This window comes from Diospyros lotus, chromosome 2 (genome assembly GCF_014633365.1).
Source record: "Diospyros lotus cultivar Yz01 chromosome 2, ASM1463336v1, whole genome shotgun sequence".
Classification (NCBI taxonomy): Eukaryota; Viridiplantae; Streptophyta; class Magnoliopsida; order Ericales; family Ebenaceae; genus Diospyros; species Diospyros lotus.
The window spans coordinates 16,024,487-16,043,462 of NC_068339.1; the positions used below are offsets into that span (position 1 = coordinate 16,024,487).

An 18,976-nucleotide genomic window follows, 5' to 3' on the forward strand; every position below is an offset into this window, starting at 1 on the left:
AGTATCATTTGGAACATTCTCATTGGGAACTTCATTTCCAAAGGAACCAGTTTGTTTCTTTAATTCTCATTTTGCATCTGATGTCCTATCCACCTGATTGTTACGATTCTCTTTGGATAATGCCAGTCATCTGTCTTGTCATTGTTGTTGAAATCAAAATGCTTCTTTTTCTGCCCAAAATCTAAAGTAAGCAATGAATCGCTCTTCCATAATCTTGACTTCTCCTTCGGCTGCTCTATTTTTAGGAAGTCCTCTTTATTAAAACTTCCACGATAATTCTCAAAAAATTCTGCGGGGAAGCTGTAATGATATTTTTTAGTATCATTACAAACTCCTGCAATTGTAGCATTTGGCCGAATTCCTTATGTTTCCTGCTGTTCCCAGCTGAAAATACAGCCTTATTTTGCTGCCCTTGAGACTCTATTTGTCTCATGCATGAACTGCTCCCCATGGTCGACTTCTCACCAACAGAGCACTTACTAGCAGCCTAGAATTTGATTGTAATTATCACCTGAAATTACTGCTCCGTTATGATCTATCTTAATGAAGTCAGATAGGAATTACCGCAAAGAAGCGTTGGAATTCACAGCCATGAATCACCCACCCAAATTCGCCTTCAACAATCCACTCCCAGCTGCTCCGAGCTTTACTGGAATCAGTTACCGAAATTGTTGGGATTCTTAGCCGAGATCCAAGACCTATTCCGCCACCTTCAGAGCCACCAAGAACAGGTCGAAGGACTCGCCTGACCTACTTCACCTCCCAACGACAAACAAGAATTGCTAAACTTCCATCGAACTAGCTTTGATCACCCTCAAAGCCAATCGACCAATGCAACTGTGGGTTCTCTGTCACTGAATCGCTCTTGAGAGCCGCCAAGAATCACTGGCTTTGAATCTTCAACCAAGATTGCTTAATCTTAGACAATTGTGATCACTTTGGGTCTGCCCACCTTGCCTCGGACTTGGTCCACTTCACGCCTGTCACTTATGACCAACTTTGCCCTCAATTCCGACCCAAAATCATCGGAAATTTGTTTGGATGTTAAACGCAACTAACACCCAAGAGTGTTGGAATTCAATTGCAACTGGTCGCTATGGATCGGCATCCTCTGAATCGGGTCGCGATCACTGGTTGCGCTTGTCTATCAACGCTGAGGCCAAGTGAAGTTGTCAAAACTCTAGAAGTTGGGTGGAATCTCGAGTCACTACTCAATAAGTTCCGCACCGAGTCGTCAGACTCCACCAATCCAAACTCGCTGCTGAGATCGCAGGAGCTACTATTACTATTTGCAGGAATTACCGCCAAGGAGTGTTGGCTTGGCGACACCTCCGTGAGTTGCCTCCTTTGACTCGTTAAGTTTCAAGAATGGCTTGCTTTGTTTTGATATGTCCTTCCTTCTTCAAGTGGATCCAGAATTCACACCAAGAGCAGTAAAAAATTAACAGCTGAGGAACGATTGCTCTGTTGAATTCACCGTAGGAACCGTCTGATATATCTCCTAAGATTACAGCCTACCTTGCTACTGAGAACTAAACAACCTTACGGAAGACACAACCAAGGATGACCGCTCTGATACCAATTTGTCATGAACCTAGGGTTTAACCTAGGATCAGTTTAGGAATCGAATGAATCTTAGGCCAAGAACAGAAGGGAATTAGAGGGGAATTTGAAAGAATGAGGGAGAGATTAGAAGAAGTGTTAGGGGGATTAGAAGAATAGAAGGGAAAGAGATGAAGATCAAGAAAGAAAGAACGGGGAGAGAATTTGGGAAGGAGAAAACATATTCAATTCTTTAATTTCTGGAAAAAAAAACAAACCCATTACAACAACCTTATATAGGCATATTTTCCTTCTAACAGCCTAGCACATGCTCCCATGTGCTTCTAACCACTTGCAGCATGTGCTTCTAATCACTTGCTAAAATATCTTCTAATCACTTGCAGCATGTGCTTCTAATCACTTGCTAAAATATCCCTAACAAACATGTGCTAGGCTGTTAGAAGGCAAATATGCCTATATAAGGTTGTTGTAATGGGTTTGTTTCTTTATCCAAAAATTAAAGAATTGAATCTGTTTTCTCCTTCCCGAATTCTCTCCCCTTTATTGCTCATAGGGTCATAACATATACCTTATACATCACATACAAGACTACAATAACAATATTCTCTTACTTTAACATGGTATTAGAGCCTTGTTGATCAGTTTTATCTCATGTTTGTTCAAGCATGAGACTGCCTGGTGCAGGACCCAATGAGCAAGGATTCTAGTTGAAGGATATGCAAATAGTTTTTAATTGCTTGCTTGAGTTGGGCCAAGTTTAACTCATCTTCATTTGTAGCTTATGCAGTGTTCAAAATCTGGTTTTGGCCATTTATGAAATATATGAGGGGCTGGGTATTGTTCCACAGGAATGTTGTCCTCTTAGTACCAGTTGCTGTCAATAACAACAGGAAGCTGTGAATTACACTGGATTTACGTGCAAGTCCAACAACCTAATCCTACAAGTATAAGTTTCACATTACCAGCCCCTGCTGTTTCCGAAAGGGAGACTCCACATTATACCTTTGATTTAGTTCTCCTGAATCTCTCCTTTCAAAGAACCATACTTGTAAAAGAATTAAAACAATAAGAACAAAACCTCCTCCAAAATAACGTGTGAGCTTGGAAAATAAATTCATGCTATACCAGATTCATAATTTTGGATGGAACTAAGACCAGAAGCTGAGATGAGTTTCCCAAAATCCTCTAATTTGCCAGAGGCCCATGCTTCAAGTCCTAAATTTATCAGCACGTTGTGTACCAAGTAAATAGAGGTGAAAATCAAGGGGGAAGAAAAGTACAACAAAGGTTCAAAACAATATGAATTCATGAGACTGAATCAAGAGACTAATAATACCTTTCTTCACACGCATATTCTCTGAGAAATAATGCTCTGCTCTTCTAGCTAAAGTGGGTTCTAATTTGGACTGCATATATGCAAATGTTAACAAGTAAAACAAGAAGAGAGGAAACCACATCAAATTTATTATACAAATTACTATCAGAATAACTAAGTAACTACCAACATGCTTATGTATTTTTGTCATTTTAAGATGTAAAAGATAGGATATTTGAACTTTGGTTAAAAAGGCCATTAGTGGACTCCTGAGCTGTGAGATTTTTCTAGATACTCTAAAAGCAAGTATTACTTTTTGTATTTTTGCAGTGAAATCTACTGTCTTCTGTCAAGATTTGTCAGAAAGGTATGGAGATCCTGGATTTAAGGATCCTTGTATTGGAAAAGTTGTGTAAAAGCTGTCTAAGTTTGGTATTGACCAAACAACGCTGTACTTGAAATTTTCTATATATATTATACAGAAATGAATCGGGAGATTGCCCTCTCTTGTTCTCCAAACATTTTCCTGTTATTTTCCAGTTCTTTTCTCTGAAAAACAACAATCATGTTCAGATATGAATATGAAGCATCATAGTGCACAACATGCCAACTCAATAAAATCGGACCCCTACTACTCATCTGATTATCTTAGACACCATACTGTCTCTTTTTCTCATGATGCACAAAATGATCTCTAATCTAATCTTGATAGACTTACAAGAATTTGACCAGGCAGCTAGAACAATCCAAAATCAACAGGGATTCCAGTGTTAATAGATAAATGCACCGTTTTATTCTTCTTGTTATTGTTCTTTTGCATCAATCCATCTAAAGCAGACTGATAACTACATTGCTACAAACTTGAACAAGTGTGCACACACACACATCCAAATGAAGTCACGTGCTTAAGTTAAAGAACATCGTTGGAAGCTAACCCAACAACAGTGTTAGAGAGGGTTTGTTAGATGAAAATACAACATAAAAATAATCATTTGGTATTCAAGATTAATTCAGTTTAAGCTCTTGTAGCATTTTTTTTTTTCTCTGTTTCTTTCTTTTGGGGTGGAGGAGGCAATCTGCACAAAAGAGATACAACCACTATTAGTCAGAGGTTGTGGCACCTTGCTCTAGCCAGGTGCCGTCCCATAATCCTGCCAGGTCAAGTTGCAAGGAGTCTTCCTATCAGATGGATGTCTCTCTAATACCTTTGCATGTAAATAGGCCCTTAGTCCCCATTTCAGTCCTTAGTCTAGTCTTGGTTATCAAGGGTTTCACTTTCCTCTCCTCGTATAATGCATATATCATGACATTAAACAAAGATAAACATGACACCTAGTGTCAATTTATTGTAATATCCTTATATATCACATGGGTAGCCTTCATACATCAACATATTATGGGACATCCTTGCAATGCATGACAATAAAATTCTTACTAAGGCATGTCATAGCAATGCAATCACACATCATGATATGATCCACACATTTCATGAAGGAAGCCCCTAATCATGACCTTCTCCCAATTTATTGGGTGCACCCACTCCTAGGTTCAAGCCCACAATTTGTCCCTTTGCATCATTCACATGGGCTAAGGGCTCCACCTGTGGCCAAACATTAACAACTATTGCACAAGGGTCATTACAACACATTTATGGCTTGGAACCTTCATTATTAACACTCGCTCGATTCATACGTTCATGCAAAATGCCATATTATGAGCACATATAATAAATACAGCACATCATTTTATACGTAAGGCTGCCATAAAATAATTTTGATGCATAATGCCAACAAAAATAACCATAACCATGCACTTAGGTCTTTCCTATATTCAACTCCTTACCTTTCAGGCTTTTCCCTCTTATTGTAGTTAAACACTGATACAAAAAAATCCTCCTTCAAGTTCAACATCTATTCTAAACAACTAAACTGCATGCCCATGCATCATCACTTTCCTTGCTTAATGCTCACATCTCTTTTACTTCCCTGCAATCGGTACATATATATCTTCTCTTTTATGAGCAGCTCTCTCATAAATTCTTGCACCCTTTATTTTATTCTTCTTCATTTCCAGCAGCTTCACCTAACTCTGCAACTCACAGCCTTTCCTGTATCCCTCTGCAATCACAAGTCTTCTTTCTCCACTTCCAGCTATGATACAGCAGCCAGGTTTCTCTCCTTCATGCTGCAGCCATATTTTGAAGCATTTCCAGCTTTCCTCTTTAATGCCCCTGCAGCAGCACGTGTAAATATAGCAGTGCTTTCCTCAGCCTTTCTCCTATTTTCTCTCTTCTTTTCCTCCCTTTTTCTCTCCACCTCGTGGAGAGCTGCTCTTTCTCTACCATTTTTGTGTTGAAACCAAATGGATTGAAACTTGAAAGCCTATTTATAGGGATTTGAAGCTGCTGATGTGACTGCCACCTGGCACTTCTTGGTGTCACTTTCCTTGAGGGACGCTTTCAGCTGAAGCTGCTGCTGCCAATCCTTCCTCTATGACTGCCACCTAGCCCTAAATCCAACTCCTAATTGTTTTGCAACAGCTCAGTTGCTTGCTTTAGCACAAGGAGGTGAGCCACACTTCATTCTAGAAGCTTTTACAGATTTCTCCAAGCTTCTACGTTTTTAGAATATCTTGAGAATATTACTAGAATATTTTGTAGATCTTTTATATTTTCCTTGTAATCTTTCCAAAGTTATGTATTACCTTTTAAGGTTAATCAAAGACCTTATGTATACCTTCTTCAATACAATACAAGAATACAATATTCTCTTACTTTAACATGGTTTCAAAGCCAGGTTAATCTATATTGAGTCTCCTGTTTCCTAAAACATGAGACTGATTACGTGCAAAACCAACTTCCCAGCAAATATTCCTCTTTGCCAATTTTATTCTTTTTCTTCAATATTATTTCTCTCTTTTTTAATTCTTCCTTCTCTTTATACATCTGCATCGTCATCATTGAATATTCTATTCCTCCCAGCATCTCCAGATCAAATTTGAGATCAAATTGCACATATGTGAGTATTCTATTTGAATAGTCTATTTTAAGTTTATTCCAGCACATCACTTCTTCTGGCAACATTGCCACAACATCCTTTGCCATTTAAGCAATCATTAGGAGCTCTTGGTTTGCTACTTGCGTTCAGAGAAATCAATTATGTTTCTCATTGTTTGATCCTTGCTGTTATTTCTAGCAGTGGCCTCTGTGAGCGGAAGATCTACAAAACAATAGGTTATAACAACAACATATCTAGCCTTTATCCCACTATGTGGGGTTGGTTACATGAATTCCAGACTTCCATGTATTTCTGTCTTTTGTCATATCTTCATTTAGGACCATACACTACATATTAAACTTTAATGTCTCTCCCAAAGTCTTCTTAGGTCTGCCTCTACCTCTTTTTTTGACTAATTGTTCCATTTCATCAACTCTTCTCACAGGAGGATCTCTTGGTTTTCTTCTCACATGACCAAACCATCTTACAAATAACCTCATTTCTAATTTCATTTTTTCTTATATGGCCACACATCCATCTTAGCATCCTCATCTCCGCTACGCTCATCTTTTGCTCCTGCTGGTATTTGACTGCCCAACATTCTGAACCATATAACAAAATTGGTCTTATCTTAGAATTTTTCTTTCAGTTTTAATGTGATTTTATCATCACATAACACCCTCGATGTATTTCTCCATTTTAGCCAACTTATCTTAATTCTATGCGTGACATTCTCGTGAATTTCTCCATCTTTTGAATCATTGATCCTAAATATCGAAAATGGTCTTTTCTTTGTATGATTTAGTCTTCCAATTTTATTATAATATCCCCCACTCTTGCATTCTTACTAAATTTGCATTCCATATATTCTGTTTTCTTTCTACTTAATTTAAATCCCTTAGATTCTAAATTGTTTCTCCACAACTCAAGCTTAGTGTTCACTCCTTCTTTTGTTTCATCCACCAACACTATGTCATCTGCAAATAGCATACACCATGGCATCTCTGTCTGAATGTGTTTAGTGAATTCATCTATTACTAAAGCAAATAAGTATAGCTTCCATTATTAACCTATCAGGCATGAAACCTGTTAGAATTATTAATTTATATTATAATTATTATATGTGTCTGTTTTATTTTGTAATTAGCTTAAGCCCATAGGTTTAAGGCCCATTATACTTATTATAAATAACAAACTAAGAGGGGCTAGTCTCTTCAGTTTTTTCTCATAATTATTTTCTCACATGGTATCAGAGCCACTGGTGAGAAAAAAACCCCTAGCCGTCGCTGTGTATTTTTTCTCTATTGAGTTTTCATCATTGATATCCAACTCTCAGAACTTGTCCACAGCTTCCTCCCCAGTTGGTATGATTTTATTGAGCAACATTAGTGGTGCGTCATGCTTTGACTTTGAGGGAATGTTTCCAAGCATTATATATAGAACACCAAATAAATTTGCTTGGTCATCATATGCCTATTAACTTGGAAACCAGATCACTTTTGGTGAAACTTGTCTGGAAGTTCATGCAAAAACCACCTCTTTATTTACCTGTTGATTTACCTCTTTAGTTACCATTTTGTAGAAAATATAGCACTGTTGAATACTTTCTGTGGTCAGTCTCGTTTTCTATGGTTTTTCTATACAAGTAGGTAAAGTTTCAAAGATGCAATGCACATCCAACATGCTATGTAGAAAATAAGTAGTATGGCGAAAGAGGGGTTTTCCGAACCACCAATCCTGGTGCTGAATATTTTATGCATGTCCATGTCCGCAAATTGCTAGTCGTAGGCTTTAGAATGGAGGCGCCGCAAACAGCTGGATTACAGGGAGACAAATTGGCCGAGCAAGGAAGAGAGAGGGAGAGCATTTCGACGGCCACGCACTAAGAGGGAAAAGAGAGAACACAAGGAATTTATATGAGGTGGCTAGGGCAACACAAGAAATGGGCTGCACAAGCAACTGGGCTTACTTAAGTAATGGGCTAAGGCCCAATCCATTGCCTATTTAAACCCTTCGATGGCTGTCTTTTTTGGTAAGACTTTCAGCCCTTGCTATTCAACCCAAAATCTGTGTGATTCTTGCTCCTTTGTGGACTCTACTTCATGTAGAGGATTCTGTTGGTGAGAGAGGTTGTTTCGATCAAAAGAGAGGGGCGTTTGGGGCTGGGTTTTGTTGGGGCTTGGTGGCCTTATTCTTGGTGTTGCATAAATGGTGATTCGTTGCCCAGATCTGAGCCTTGAATGCCTTCATCGTGACAACTAGGGAGTTTTTCATATACTTCGTGTATATTTTCAAATTTCTAGTTGTTGATTATCTTGCACTAACCTATTGCTCACAAATGGTATCAAAGCCTTGTTAGGCATCTAGGATGTGCAAAATCAAAACCAGATCAAGAAAACCCCTTCGTTTCGGATCTAATTTCGCAGTAAGCTTTGTGCTAACCAGATTTGATTTTTTCAAATTGCTTAGTGCAAATCTTGAGTTGGGGCGAAATAACCCCATAACTAGAACCAACGGCCATTGGCCTTTCGACCTGTGTGGTGCGTGTAAGCCCACTCGCTGGCCGGTTGCAGCGCGTGCAGCAGCTCGTGGACCTACAATGGTTTGATTTTTCCGACCCTTTCTTCAGTATCAGAATTTGTTTTTAATTTTCATGGTGGTAACAGTATTTTGATCTGAATATCTTTGTGTGTTTTTTACTTACAATTATTCAACTGCTAAGTTCATTTAAATTTTGCATAAGTAAATCTGTGTTAGTTTCTTTTGTTGCTGTTGCTTGAAAATTTGTCCCAAGTTAAAGTTATTCTTTGTGAATCGGTTGCCTAGGTCTTTGGGTTAAAACTTCGTGTTTCTTAGTCCCTTTTATAGGTTGCATTTTTCGGTGTTGTGCATATTCTTTGTGAACATGACTACACATCACTTTGAACTGGGTGCTTTCAATGGGAAATGTGATTTTTCTATTTGGCAACAAAAGATGAAAGGAATTTTAGTTCAACAAAAAGTCTCAAAAGCCATTGATGGCAAGTTTCCTGAAACTAGCACTTCAGAACAAAATACAGAACCTGATGAGGTTGCCTACACATCTATAATTTTACACCTCTCTGATTTGGTTTAAAGAAAAATTCATAAATTAAAAACCACAAAAGAGTTTTGGGAAAAGTTTGAACAACTATATGTGAAAAAATCCACTCCAAATAAACTTTTTTTACTTGGAAGTTTTTTTAGCTTTAAAATTGACCCCTCTAAAGATCTAGATGACAATTTAGATATCTTTAACAAATTAGTGCAAGATACCACAAACTGTGGTGAAACAGTGTCCGAGGAATAAGACAAATATTTTGTTAAATGTTATTCCTGATATTTATAAAGAAGTTAAAAATGCCATTAAGTATGATAGGGTAACGTTAACATCTGAAATTGTCATAGATTCTTAAGGAGTAAGGAAATGGAATTGAGGAGTGAGAGAAAACATAGTGAGGTCCACATGATGAGGGGTAGATCTCAATTTAGGAATCAAGAAGAAGGTGGCAAGAAGAAAGAGGAAAGTAGGCCTAAATCCAAAACCCGAGGGAAGGGTAAGAAGTGTTACGACTGTGGAAAAATTGAACACTTCATTAAGGATTGTTATGCCGAGAAAGGAAAACAAAAAAAAAATGATAGAAATCATGAAGAGGCAAACGTGGTTACCTCTTATGATCCAAGTGAGGTATATATGCTCCCAGATTCTAACTCTAATAAATTAAATGTTGCTGTTAAAAATGGTATGTTAAAAATGATTAAAGGAGCTATGGTGGTGTGTAAAAGAATTAGGAAAAATGGAATTTATGTGTCTACTACTGAAGTAGTGGGTGGCTCCCACGTTGCTTCCATCAACAATGATGACACGCACAAATGGCACAGCAGGTTAGCCCATGTCAGTGTTAAGGGACTTAAGCTTCTAAATAATAAGGGAGTCTTTGGTAAAGACTGTGTCTGATATTCTCTTCTACGACCATTGTGTGCTTGGAAAACATCATAAATTATCATTCTCATCGAGCGTCCATAAATCCACAAGGGTGTTAGAGTATATTCACTCAGACTTGTAGGAATCTGCTGCCAATCCCACATCTGGTGGAAATAGATATTTCTTGTCCATTATTAATGATTTCTCTATAAGAGTTTGGGTGTACCTTCTAAAAGATAAATCTGAAACATTTAAGATTTGAAAAACTAAGGTGGAGAATCAAACATGTAAAAGAATAAAATATCTTAGAACAAATAATTTATGTAAGGAATGTGGGATTACTAGGCATAAGATAGTTCCATACACCGCTCAGCAGAATGGAGTGGCGGCACAAATGAATAGGACTCTATTGGACAAAGTTAGGTGTATGATAATTAGTTTAGGCATACCTAAGTCGCTTTGGAGTGAGGCAGTCATGATTGCATGTTATTTGATTAACTTAACTCTATCTGCTGCATTAAATGATGACACTCCATATGAAAAATGGCATGGAAGATGTGCTGACTATTCAATTCTGAAGACTTTTGGTTATGCTGCATTTTCTCACCAAAATGAGGAAAAACTAGAACCTAGAGCTAGAAAATGTATTTTTCTAGGTTACCCTGAGGGAGTCAAGGGTTATAGACTCTGGGATAGAAGTCAAAAGGGAGTGAGAATAGTTGTGAGTAGGGATGTCACATTTAATGAGTCTGAGAAGCCATGTTTAAAATTACACAATGAAAAACAACAAGAATAGAAGAATGAGAAACCCCAATAAGAGTCAAGTAAATTGAGCATCCACATTCCTACCACCCTGAGTGAGGTGGAGAATCAAAGCCAACCTCTATCAAATGAGAAGAGAGAAACAATAGTAGATGAGCACCTCATTGATCAACCACCTTTGACTGATTACTCCCGAGATAGAGAAAGGAGACCTCGGAGATTATCTCAAAGGCTAGAAGATTTTGATGTAGCCTATGCTAGCTACCAAAAGCTAGCTAACAATGAGTCAAACACATATGAGGAGGCCATTAGAAGTAAATACTCTAAGGAGTGGGTAGAAGTAATGAAAAAGGAGATAAGTTGTCTCTCTAAAAACCAAACGTAGGAGTTAGTGCCAAAACCTAAAGACAAGTCTATTGTAGGATGTAAATGGACTTACAAGCTTACGGAGGGCACTAGTAAAAATAAACATGTTAGATTTAAGGCTAGATTATTAGCCAACGGATTTATTCAAAAAGAAGGGGTTAATTATAAAGAGATTTTTTACCAGTTGTAGTATACCACTATTCGTGTTATGCTTGTATTAGTTGCATACTTTGACTGGGAATTTGAACAACTTGATGTGAAAATTGCTTTTTTGCACGGTGCCCTAGAAGAAAAAATTTATGTCTCAACCTAAAGGTTTTAAAGAAAAGAAAAAACCTGACTTTGTGTACTTCTTAAAGAAATCCTTGTATGGTTTAAAACAATCTCCAAGACAATAGTACAAACGTTTTGATTCATTTGTCCATTCAATTGGTTTAAAATAAGTGATTTTAATCATTGCTTATATTTTCAACATCATAAGGACTGTGTGTTTTTTTATTACATGCTGATGATATGCTTCTAATTGGCTCAAATGTTAAAATGATTAATGGCATAAAAACAACTTTAAGTAGTGAATTTGATATGAAAGACCTAGGGATTGCTAAGAGAATCTTAGGTATGGAAATTGAAAGAGATAGGTCAAATTCATTGTTGTTTCTACATCAATCATCATATGTGTCAAAAGTTTTGAAAATATTTGGCATGTATGATAGCAAACCAGTATCTTTACCTCTAGAAAACCATTTCATTCTATCAAAAGATAAATCTCCTGCTAACGAAGAAGAAGAGGAATATATGAGTAAAATTCCATATTCAAATGTAATAGGATCTGTTATGTACCTTATGGTGTGTACTAGACCAGAACTAGCTTATGTCGTAAATATCTTGAGTAGATTTATGACAAACCCTGGTCCCACTCATTGGGAAGCGTTAAAATGGTTACTTAAGTATTTGAGGGGCACTTACAATGTGTGCTTAGTGTATAAACGTCATTCTGATAATATGAAACTTAAAGGGTTTATAGATTCTGATTATGCTGGTGATAGAGACAATAGGAAATTCATGTCATCCTATGTGTTCACTTTGTGTGATTCGTGCATTAATTGGAAATCTCAACTCCAGCATATTGTTGCACTCTCTACCAGTGAATCTATATACATTGCTGCTATAGAACCTATTAAGGAAGCTCTGTGGTTCAAAAGATTACTTAATGAATTGTGTGTTTTAAGTGATACTGTGACTGTTTTCTCTGATAGTCAATCAACAATTCATTTGTGTAAGAATCAAGTGTTTCACAAATGCACTAAACACATTGATGTTAGATTGCACTTTATTTGTGATATTGTGTCTCAAGATGTCATTAGACTTGAGAAGGTGCTTTCAAATTATAACCCCTTTGATATGGGAACTAAGATGTTCCCTATAACAAAATTTAGAAGTTGCCTTGTTCTTCTAAACATTGGTAAAGGTATGTGATTACTTATGCATTTGTTGCATGTGCATGTTTGCTTGTCGCCTGTGTGTGCTGGCCTTATTTGAAAACAAGGTGGAGATTTGTTAGGTTGTGTTTCCGAATAAGGCCCAAGGTGATGAGAATATTTCGGGTGGGTTGAATCTTCATAGGCCTCGGCTCATGATTGAAGTATAACCTATATCGCCACTTATTGTCAATCCAATATAGAAGTCAGGCCATAAGTCCATTAGTCATTTCTTTGAAGGAGAAATGGGCCTTAGCCCATTTGCTCAAGAAATGAGAAGCCCAACCCATTACTTATGTAAGTCCAGTTGCTTGTGTAGCCCATTCGGCTTGTGAGCCCATTTCTTGTGTTGCCCTAGCTACCTCATATAAATTCCTTGTGTTCTCTCTTTTCCCTCTTAGTGTGTGGCCATCTAAATGCTCTCCCTCTCTCTCTCTTCCCTGCTTAGCCGATTTGTCTCCTTGTAATCCAACTGTTTGTGGCGCCTCCATTGCGTGTGTTGATGCCATCTTGTTTGCTGCTGTGTGTGGCTCCTTTGCGTACTATCATGTGCTGAGAATATTGGATCTCCCTTTGACATTGTGGTTGATCCATTGCCTATTTAAACCCTTCGATGGCTATCTTTTTTGGTAAGACTTTTGACCCTTGCTATTCAACCCAAAATCTGTGTGATTCTTGCTCTTTTGTGGACTCTACTTCGTGTAGAGCATTCTGTTGGCGAGATAGGTTGTTTCGGTCGAAAGAGAGAGGGGCGTTTGGGGCTGGGTTTTGTTGGGGCTTGGTGGCCTTATTCTCGATGTTGTCTAAGTGGTGATTCGTTGCCCAGATTTGAGCCTTGAATGCCTTCATCGTGACTACTAGGGAGTTTTTCATATACTTTGGGCAAAAAATAGCCGAGCATAGAAGAGAAGTCTGGTATTCTCGGTATATGACTGACCACAAAGGAGCCGCACAAAGCAGCAATGTCGCACGCAATGGAGGCGCCACACATAGCTGGATTACAAGGAGAAAAAAATGGCCGAGCATAGAAGAGAGAGAGAGGGTGGTTTAGCTGCCGACATGGGGAGAGAGAGGGAGAGACTTGACTCTCCAAAAGACAAACAACATACATATATATATATATATATATATATGAGGGTAGCTAGGGAAAGACCAAAAAATGGGCTTGCACAAAGCAAATGGTCTACATAGGTAATGCGCTTACACAAGCAATGGGCCGGGCTTCTCATTTCTTGAGCAAATGGGCTAAGGCCCATTTCTCCTCTATAAAACTAATTAATGGCCCGACTTCTATATTGGATTGCCAATAAGTGGTGATATGGGTTATACTTTAATCACGAGCTGAGGCTTATGAAGATTCGACCCACCCGAAACATCGTCACCGCCTTGGGCCTTATTCAAAAACACAACCTAACAAATCTCCACCTTGTTTTCAAATAAGGCCAGCACACACAAGCAACAAGAAAACATGCACATGCAACAAATGCATAAGTAATCACATACCTTTACCAATGTTTAGAAAAGGAAGACAACTTCTAAATTTTGTCACAGGGAGCATCTTAGTTCCCATATCAGAAGGGTTATAATCTAAAAGCACCTTCTCAAGTCTAATAACATCTTGAGACACAATATCATGAATAAAGTGCAATCTAACATCAATGTATTTAGTGCGTTCATGAAACACATGATTCTTACACAAATGAATTGTTGATTGACTATAAGAGAAAACAGTCACAGTATCATTTAAAACACACAGTTCATTAAGTAAACCTTTAAACCACAAAGCTTCCTTAATAGGTTTTGTAATAACAATGTATTCTGATTCAGTGGTAGAGAGTGCAACAATATGCTGGAGTTGAGATTTTCAACTAATGCACGAATCGCACAGAGTGAACACATAGGATGACATGGATTTCCTATTGTCTCTATCACTAGCATAATCAGAATCCGTAAACCCTTTAAGTTTCACATTATCAGAATGACGTTTATACACTAAGCACACATTGTAAGTGCCCCTCAAATACTTAAGTAACCATTTTAACGCTTCCCAATGAGTGGAACCGGGGTTTGTCATAAATCCACTCAAGATATTAACAACATAAGCTAGGTTTGGTCTAATACACACCATAAGGTACATAACAGATCCTATTGCATTTGAATATAGAATTTTACTCATATTCCTCTTCTTCTTCGTTAGCAAGAGATTTATCTTTTGATAGAATGAAATGGTTTTCTAGAGGTAAAGATACTGGCTTTGCTATCATGTATGCCAAATATTTTCAAAACTTTTGACACATATGTGATTAATGCAGAAACAACAATGAATTTGACCTATCTATTTCAATTTCCATACCTAAGATTCTCTTAGCAATCCCTAGGTCTTTCATATCAAATTCACTACTTAAAGCTATTTTTATGCCATTAATCATCTTAACATTTGAGCCAATTAGAAGCATATCATCAACCTGTAATAAAAAAACACACAGTCCTTATGATGTTGAAAATATAAACAATGATCAAAATCACTTCTTTTGAAGCTAATTGAATGGACAAATGAATCAAAACGTTTGTACTATTGTCTAGGAGATTGTTTTAAACCATACAAGGATTTCTTTAAGAAGCACACAAAGTCGGGTTTTCTCTTATCTTTAAAACCTTTAGGTTGAGACATAGATTTTTTCTTCTAGGTCACCATGCAAAAAAACAGTTTTTACATCAAGTTGTTCAAGTTCCTAGTCAAAGTATGCAACTAATGCAAGCATGACACGAATAGTGTTATATTTAACAACTAGCGAAAAAATCTCTTTATAATCAACCCCTTCTTTTTGAATAAATCCCTTGGCTACTAATCTAGCCTTAAATCTAACAGGTTCATTTTTACTAGTGCCCTTAACCTTGTAAATCCATTTACATCCTATAATAAACTTGTCTTTAGGTTTTGGCACTAACTCCCATGTTAAGTTTTTAGAGAGACAACTCATTTCCTCTTTCATTACTTCTACCCACTCCTTAGAGTATTTACTTCTAATGGCCTTCTCATATGTGTTTGGCTCATTGTCAGCTAGCTTTTGGTAGCTAGCATAGGCTACATCAAAATCTTCTAGCCTTTGAGGTAATCTCCGAGATCTCCTTTCTCTATCTTGGCCTAACTGGTAATCAGTCAAAGGTGGTTGATCAATGAGATACTCATCTACTACTATTTCTCTCTCCTCATCTAATAGAGGTTGGCTTTGATTCTCCACCTCACTCGAGGTGGTGGGAATGTGGATGCTCAATTTACTTAACTCTTCTTGGAGTTTCTCATTCTCATCTTCTTGCTGTTTTTCATTGTCTAATTTTAAACATGGCATCTCAGACTCATTAAATGTGACATCACTACTCACAATTATTCTCACTCCCTTTTGACTTCTATCCTAGTCTATAACCCTTGACTCCCTTAGGGTAACCTAGAAAAACACATTTTCTAGCTCTAGATTCTAATTTTCCCTCATTTTGGTGAGAAAATGCAGCACAACCAAAAGTTTTCAGAATTGAATAGTCAGCACATCTTCCATGCCATTTTTCATATGGAGTGTCACAATTTAATGCAGCAGATAGAGTTAAGTTAATCAAATAACATACAATCATGACTGCCTCACCCCAAAGTGACTTAGGTATGCTTAAACTAATCATCATACACCAAACTTTGTCCAATAGGAGTCCTATTCATTTGTTCCGCCACCCCATTCTGCTAAGGGGTGTATGGAATTGTCTTATACCTAGTAATCCCACATTCCTTACATAAATTATCAAACTTAGCATTACAAAATTATAGACCATTATCTGTTCTAAGATATTTTATCCTTTTACCTGTTTGATTCTCTACCTGAGTTTTCCAAATCTTAAAACTCTTAAATGTTTCAGATTTATCTTTTAGAAGGTACACCCAAACTCTTATAGAGAAATCATCAATAATGGACAAAAAATATCTATTCCCACCAGATGTGGGATTGGCAGCAGGTCCCCACAAGTCTGAGTGAATATACTCTAACACCTTTGTGGATTTATGCACACTTGATGAGAATGATAATTTATGATATTTTTCAAGCACACAATGGTCGCATAAGAGAATATTAGACACACGGTCTTTACCAAAGACTCCCTTACCATTTAGAAGCTTAAGCCCCTTAACAATGACATGGGTTAACTTATTGCGCCATTTGTGCATGACATCACTGTTTTTTTTTTCTGTAAGTGACATCACTGTTGATGGAAGCAATGTGGGAGTCACTCACTACTTCAGCAGTAGACACATAAATTCCATTTTTCCTAATTCTTTTACACACCACCATAGTTCCTTTAATCATTTTTAACATACCATTTTCTATTTTACCAGTGAAGCCATTCTTTTCTAACTCACCCAATGAAATTAAATTCCTAACTATTTCGGGAATATACCTAACATCCTTTAATTTTAAGACATAGATGTGTCTAATTTAACAGTGATATCTCCAATTCCAATGACTTTATACGCAATGTTGCTACACACAATTGCATGACCATCTTTAGATTCATGCAAATTTTAAAACCAATGTTTTTGAGATGTAACATGAAAGGATGCACCCAAATCAAGAATCCATTCATGAACATAATTTTTAACAACATTTAATTCACTAGAGTTAGAATCTAGGAGTATATATACCTCACTTGGATCATAAGAGGTAACCACGTCTGCCTCTTCATGATCTCTATCATTTTCTTTTTGTTTGTCTTTCTCAGCATAACAATCCTTAATGAATTTAAATGCAGAATTACTTATGTGGAATTTAAATGCACAAACGATAACTTCAAAGACCTAGTCAACTGATTCACAAAGGATAACACAAAGTTTTAACCCAAAGACCTAGTCAACTGATTCACAAAGGATAACTTCAACTAGGAACATATTTTCAAGCAACAACAACAAAAGAAACTGACACAGATTTACTTATGCAGAATTTAAATGCACTTAGCAATTGAATAATCGTAAGAAAAACACACAAAGATATCCAAATCAAAATATTGTTACCACCATGAAGATCAAAAACAAATTCTGATACTAAAGAAAGGGTCAGAAAAATCAAACCGTCGCAGGTTTACATGCCACTGCATGTGCTGCCGCCGGTTGCTCCACGCACCACACAGGTCTAAAGCCCAACAGCCGTTGGTTTCGAATATGGTGTTATTTCGCCCCAACTCAATATCTGCACAAAGCAATTTGAGAAAATTAGATCTGGTTAGCACAAAGCTTACCGCGAAATTAGATCTGAAAACGAAGGGGTTTTTCCGATATGGTTTCAATTTTGCACAACCCAAAAGCCTACCAAGGCTTTGATACCATTTGTGAGCAGAAGATCTACAAAAAAATAGGTTAGTGTAAGATTAATCAAAAACAGAATAACCAAAATATACACAAAGTATATGAAAAACTCCCTAGTAGTCATGATGAAGGCATTCAAGGCTCAAATCTGGGTAACAAATCACCACTTAGGCAATATCGAGAATAAGGCCACCAAGCCCCAACAAAACCCATCCCTAAATCGCCCCAAACACCCCTTTCTCTTTCGGCCGAAACAACCTCTCTCGCCTACAAAATGCTCTACACGAAGTAGAGTCCACAAAGGAGCAAGAATCACATAGATTTTGGGTTGAATAGCAAGGGTCAGAGGTCTTCCCAAAGAGATAGCCATTGAAGGGTTTAAATAAATGAAGGATCGACCAAAACGTCAAGGAGAAGTCCGATATTCTCGGCATATGACTGACCACAAAGGAGCTGCACAAAGCAGCAACGTCGCACGCAATGGAGGCGCCGCACATAGCTAGATTAGAAGGAGAAAAAAATGGCCGAGCATAGAAGAGAGAGAGAGAGGGTGGTTCGACTGCCGACATGGGGAGAGAGAGGGAGAGACTTGAGTCTCCAAAAGACAAAAAACATATATATATATATATATATATATATGAGGGTAGCTAGGGCAAGACCAACAAATGGGCTTGCACAAAGCAAATGGTCTACACAGGTAATGGGTTGGGCTTCTCATTTTTTGAGCAAATGGGCTAAGGTCCATTTCTCCTCCAAAAAAAATGATTAATGGGCTTATGGCCTGACTTCTATATTGGGTTGCCAATAAATGGTGGTATGGTTATACTTCAATCACGAACCGAGGCCTATAAAGATTTGATCCACCCGAAACATCGTTACCGCCTTGAGCCTCTACAATCATCACTGCCTTGCTCTTCTCCAACCGATGCATAGCCTATTTTGCCGTTGATTTGCTGAGTTCCCAGTTGCTGCCACTTCGCTGCTACGTCATTGGCCGTCGCTGACCAATGACAGTCAATAAGCCAGATCTCACTGTCAGAGTCTCATCGCTTGACCACTGATCTTGCTGCTGCAATGCCACCGATACTCCCCTGGTTCTCTGCACTGCTGCTGCTGCTGGTTTTTAAAGCTACCATCACAGATCTTTTGCAGAGAAGTTCCGCCACCTGAGTCTCCAGTGGTCCCTCACTTGGGACACCGCTGTTTATCGCAGAA

General features: G+C 37.8%; 1 protein-coding gene across 4 annotated transcripts in view; it reads right to left on the reverse strand.

Annotated features, from left to right (window-relative positions):
* Window positions 1-18,976, reverse strand: part of LOC127795184 (galacturonokinase) — a 104,775-nt gene that overhangs the window by 4,558 nt on the left and 81,241 nt on the right. For 3 of the 4 annotated variants that reach the window (XM_052326698.1, XM_052326703.1, XM_052326700.1), the window contains 2 exons: window positions 2,900-2,969; window positions 2,689-2,778 (listed from right to left, as the gene is read on the reverse strand). In XM_052326698.1, the coding sequence (XP_052182658.1) occupies window positions 2,689-2,778; window positions 2,900-2,969 (160 nt within the window). The remainder of the gene's footprint in view (window positions 1-2,688; window positions 2,779-2,899; window positions 2,970-18,976) is intronic. The other variant, XM_052326699.1, reaches the window with a different exon arrangement.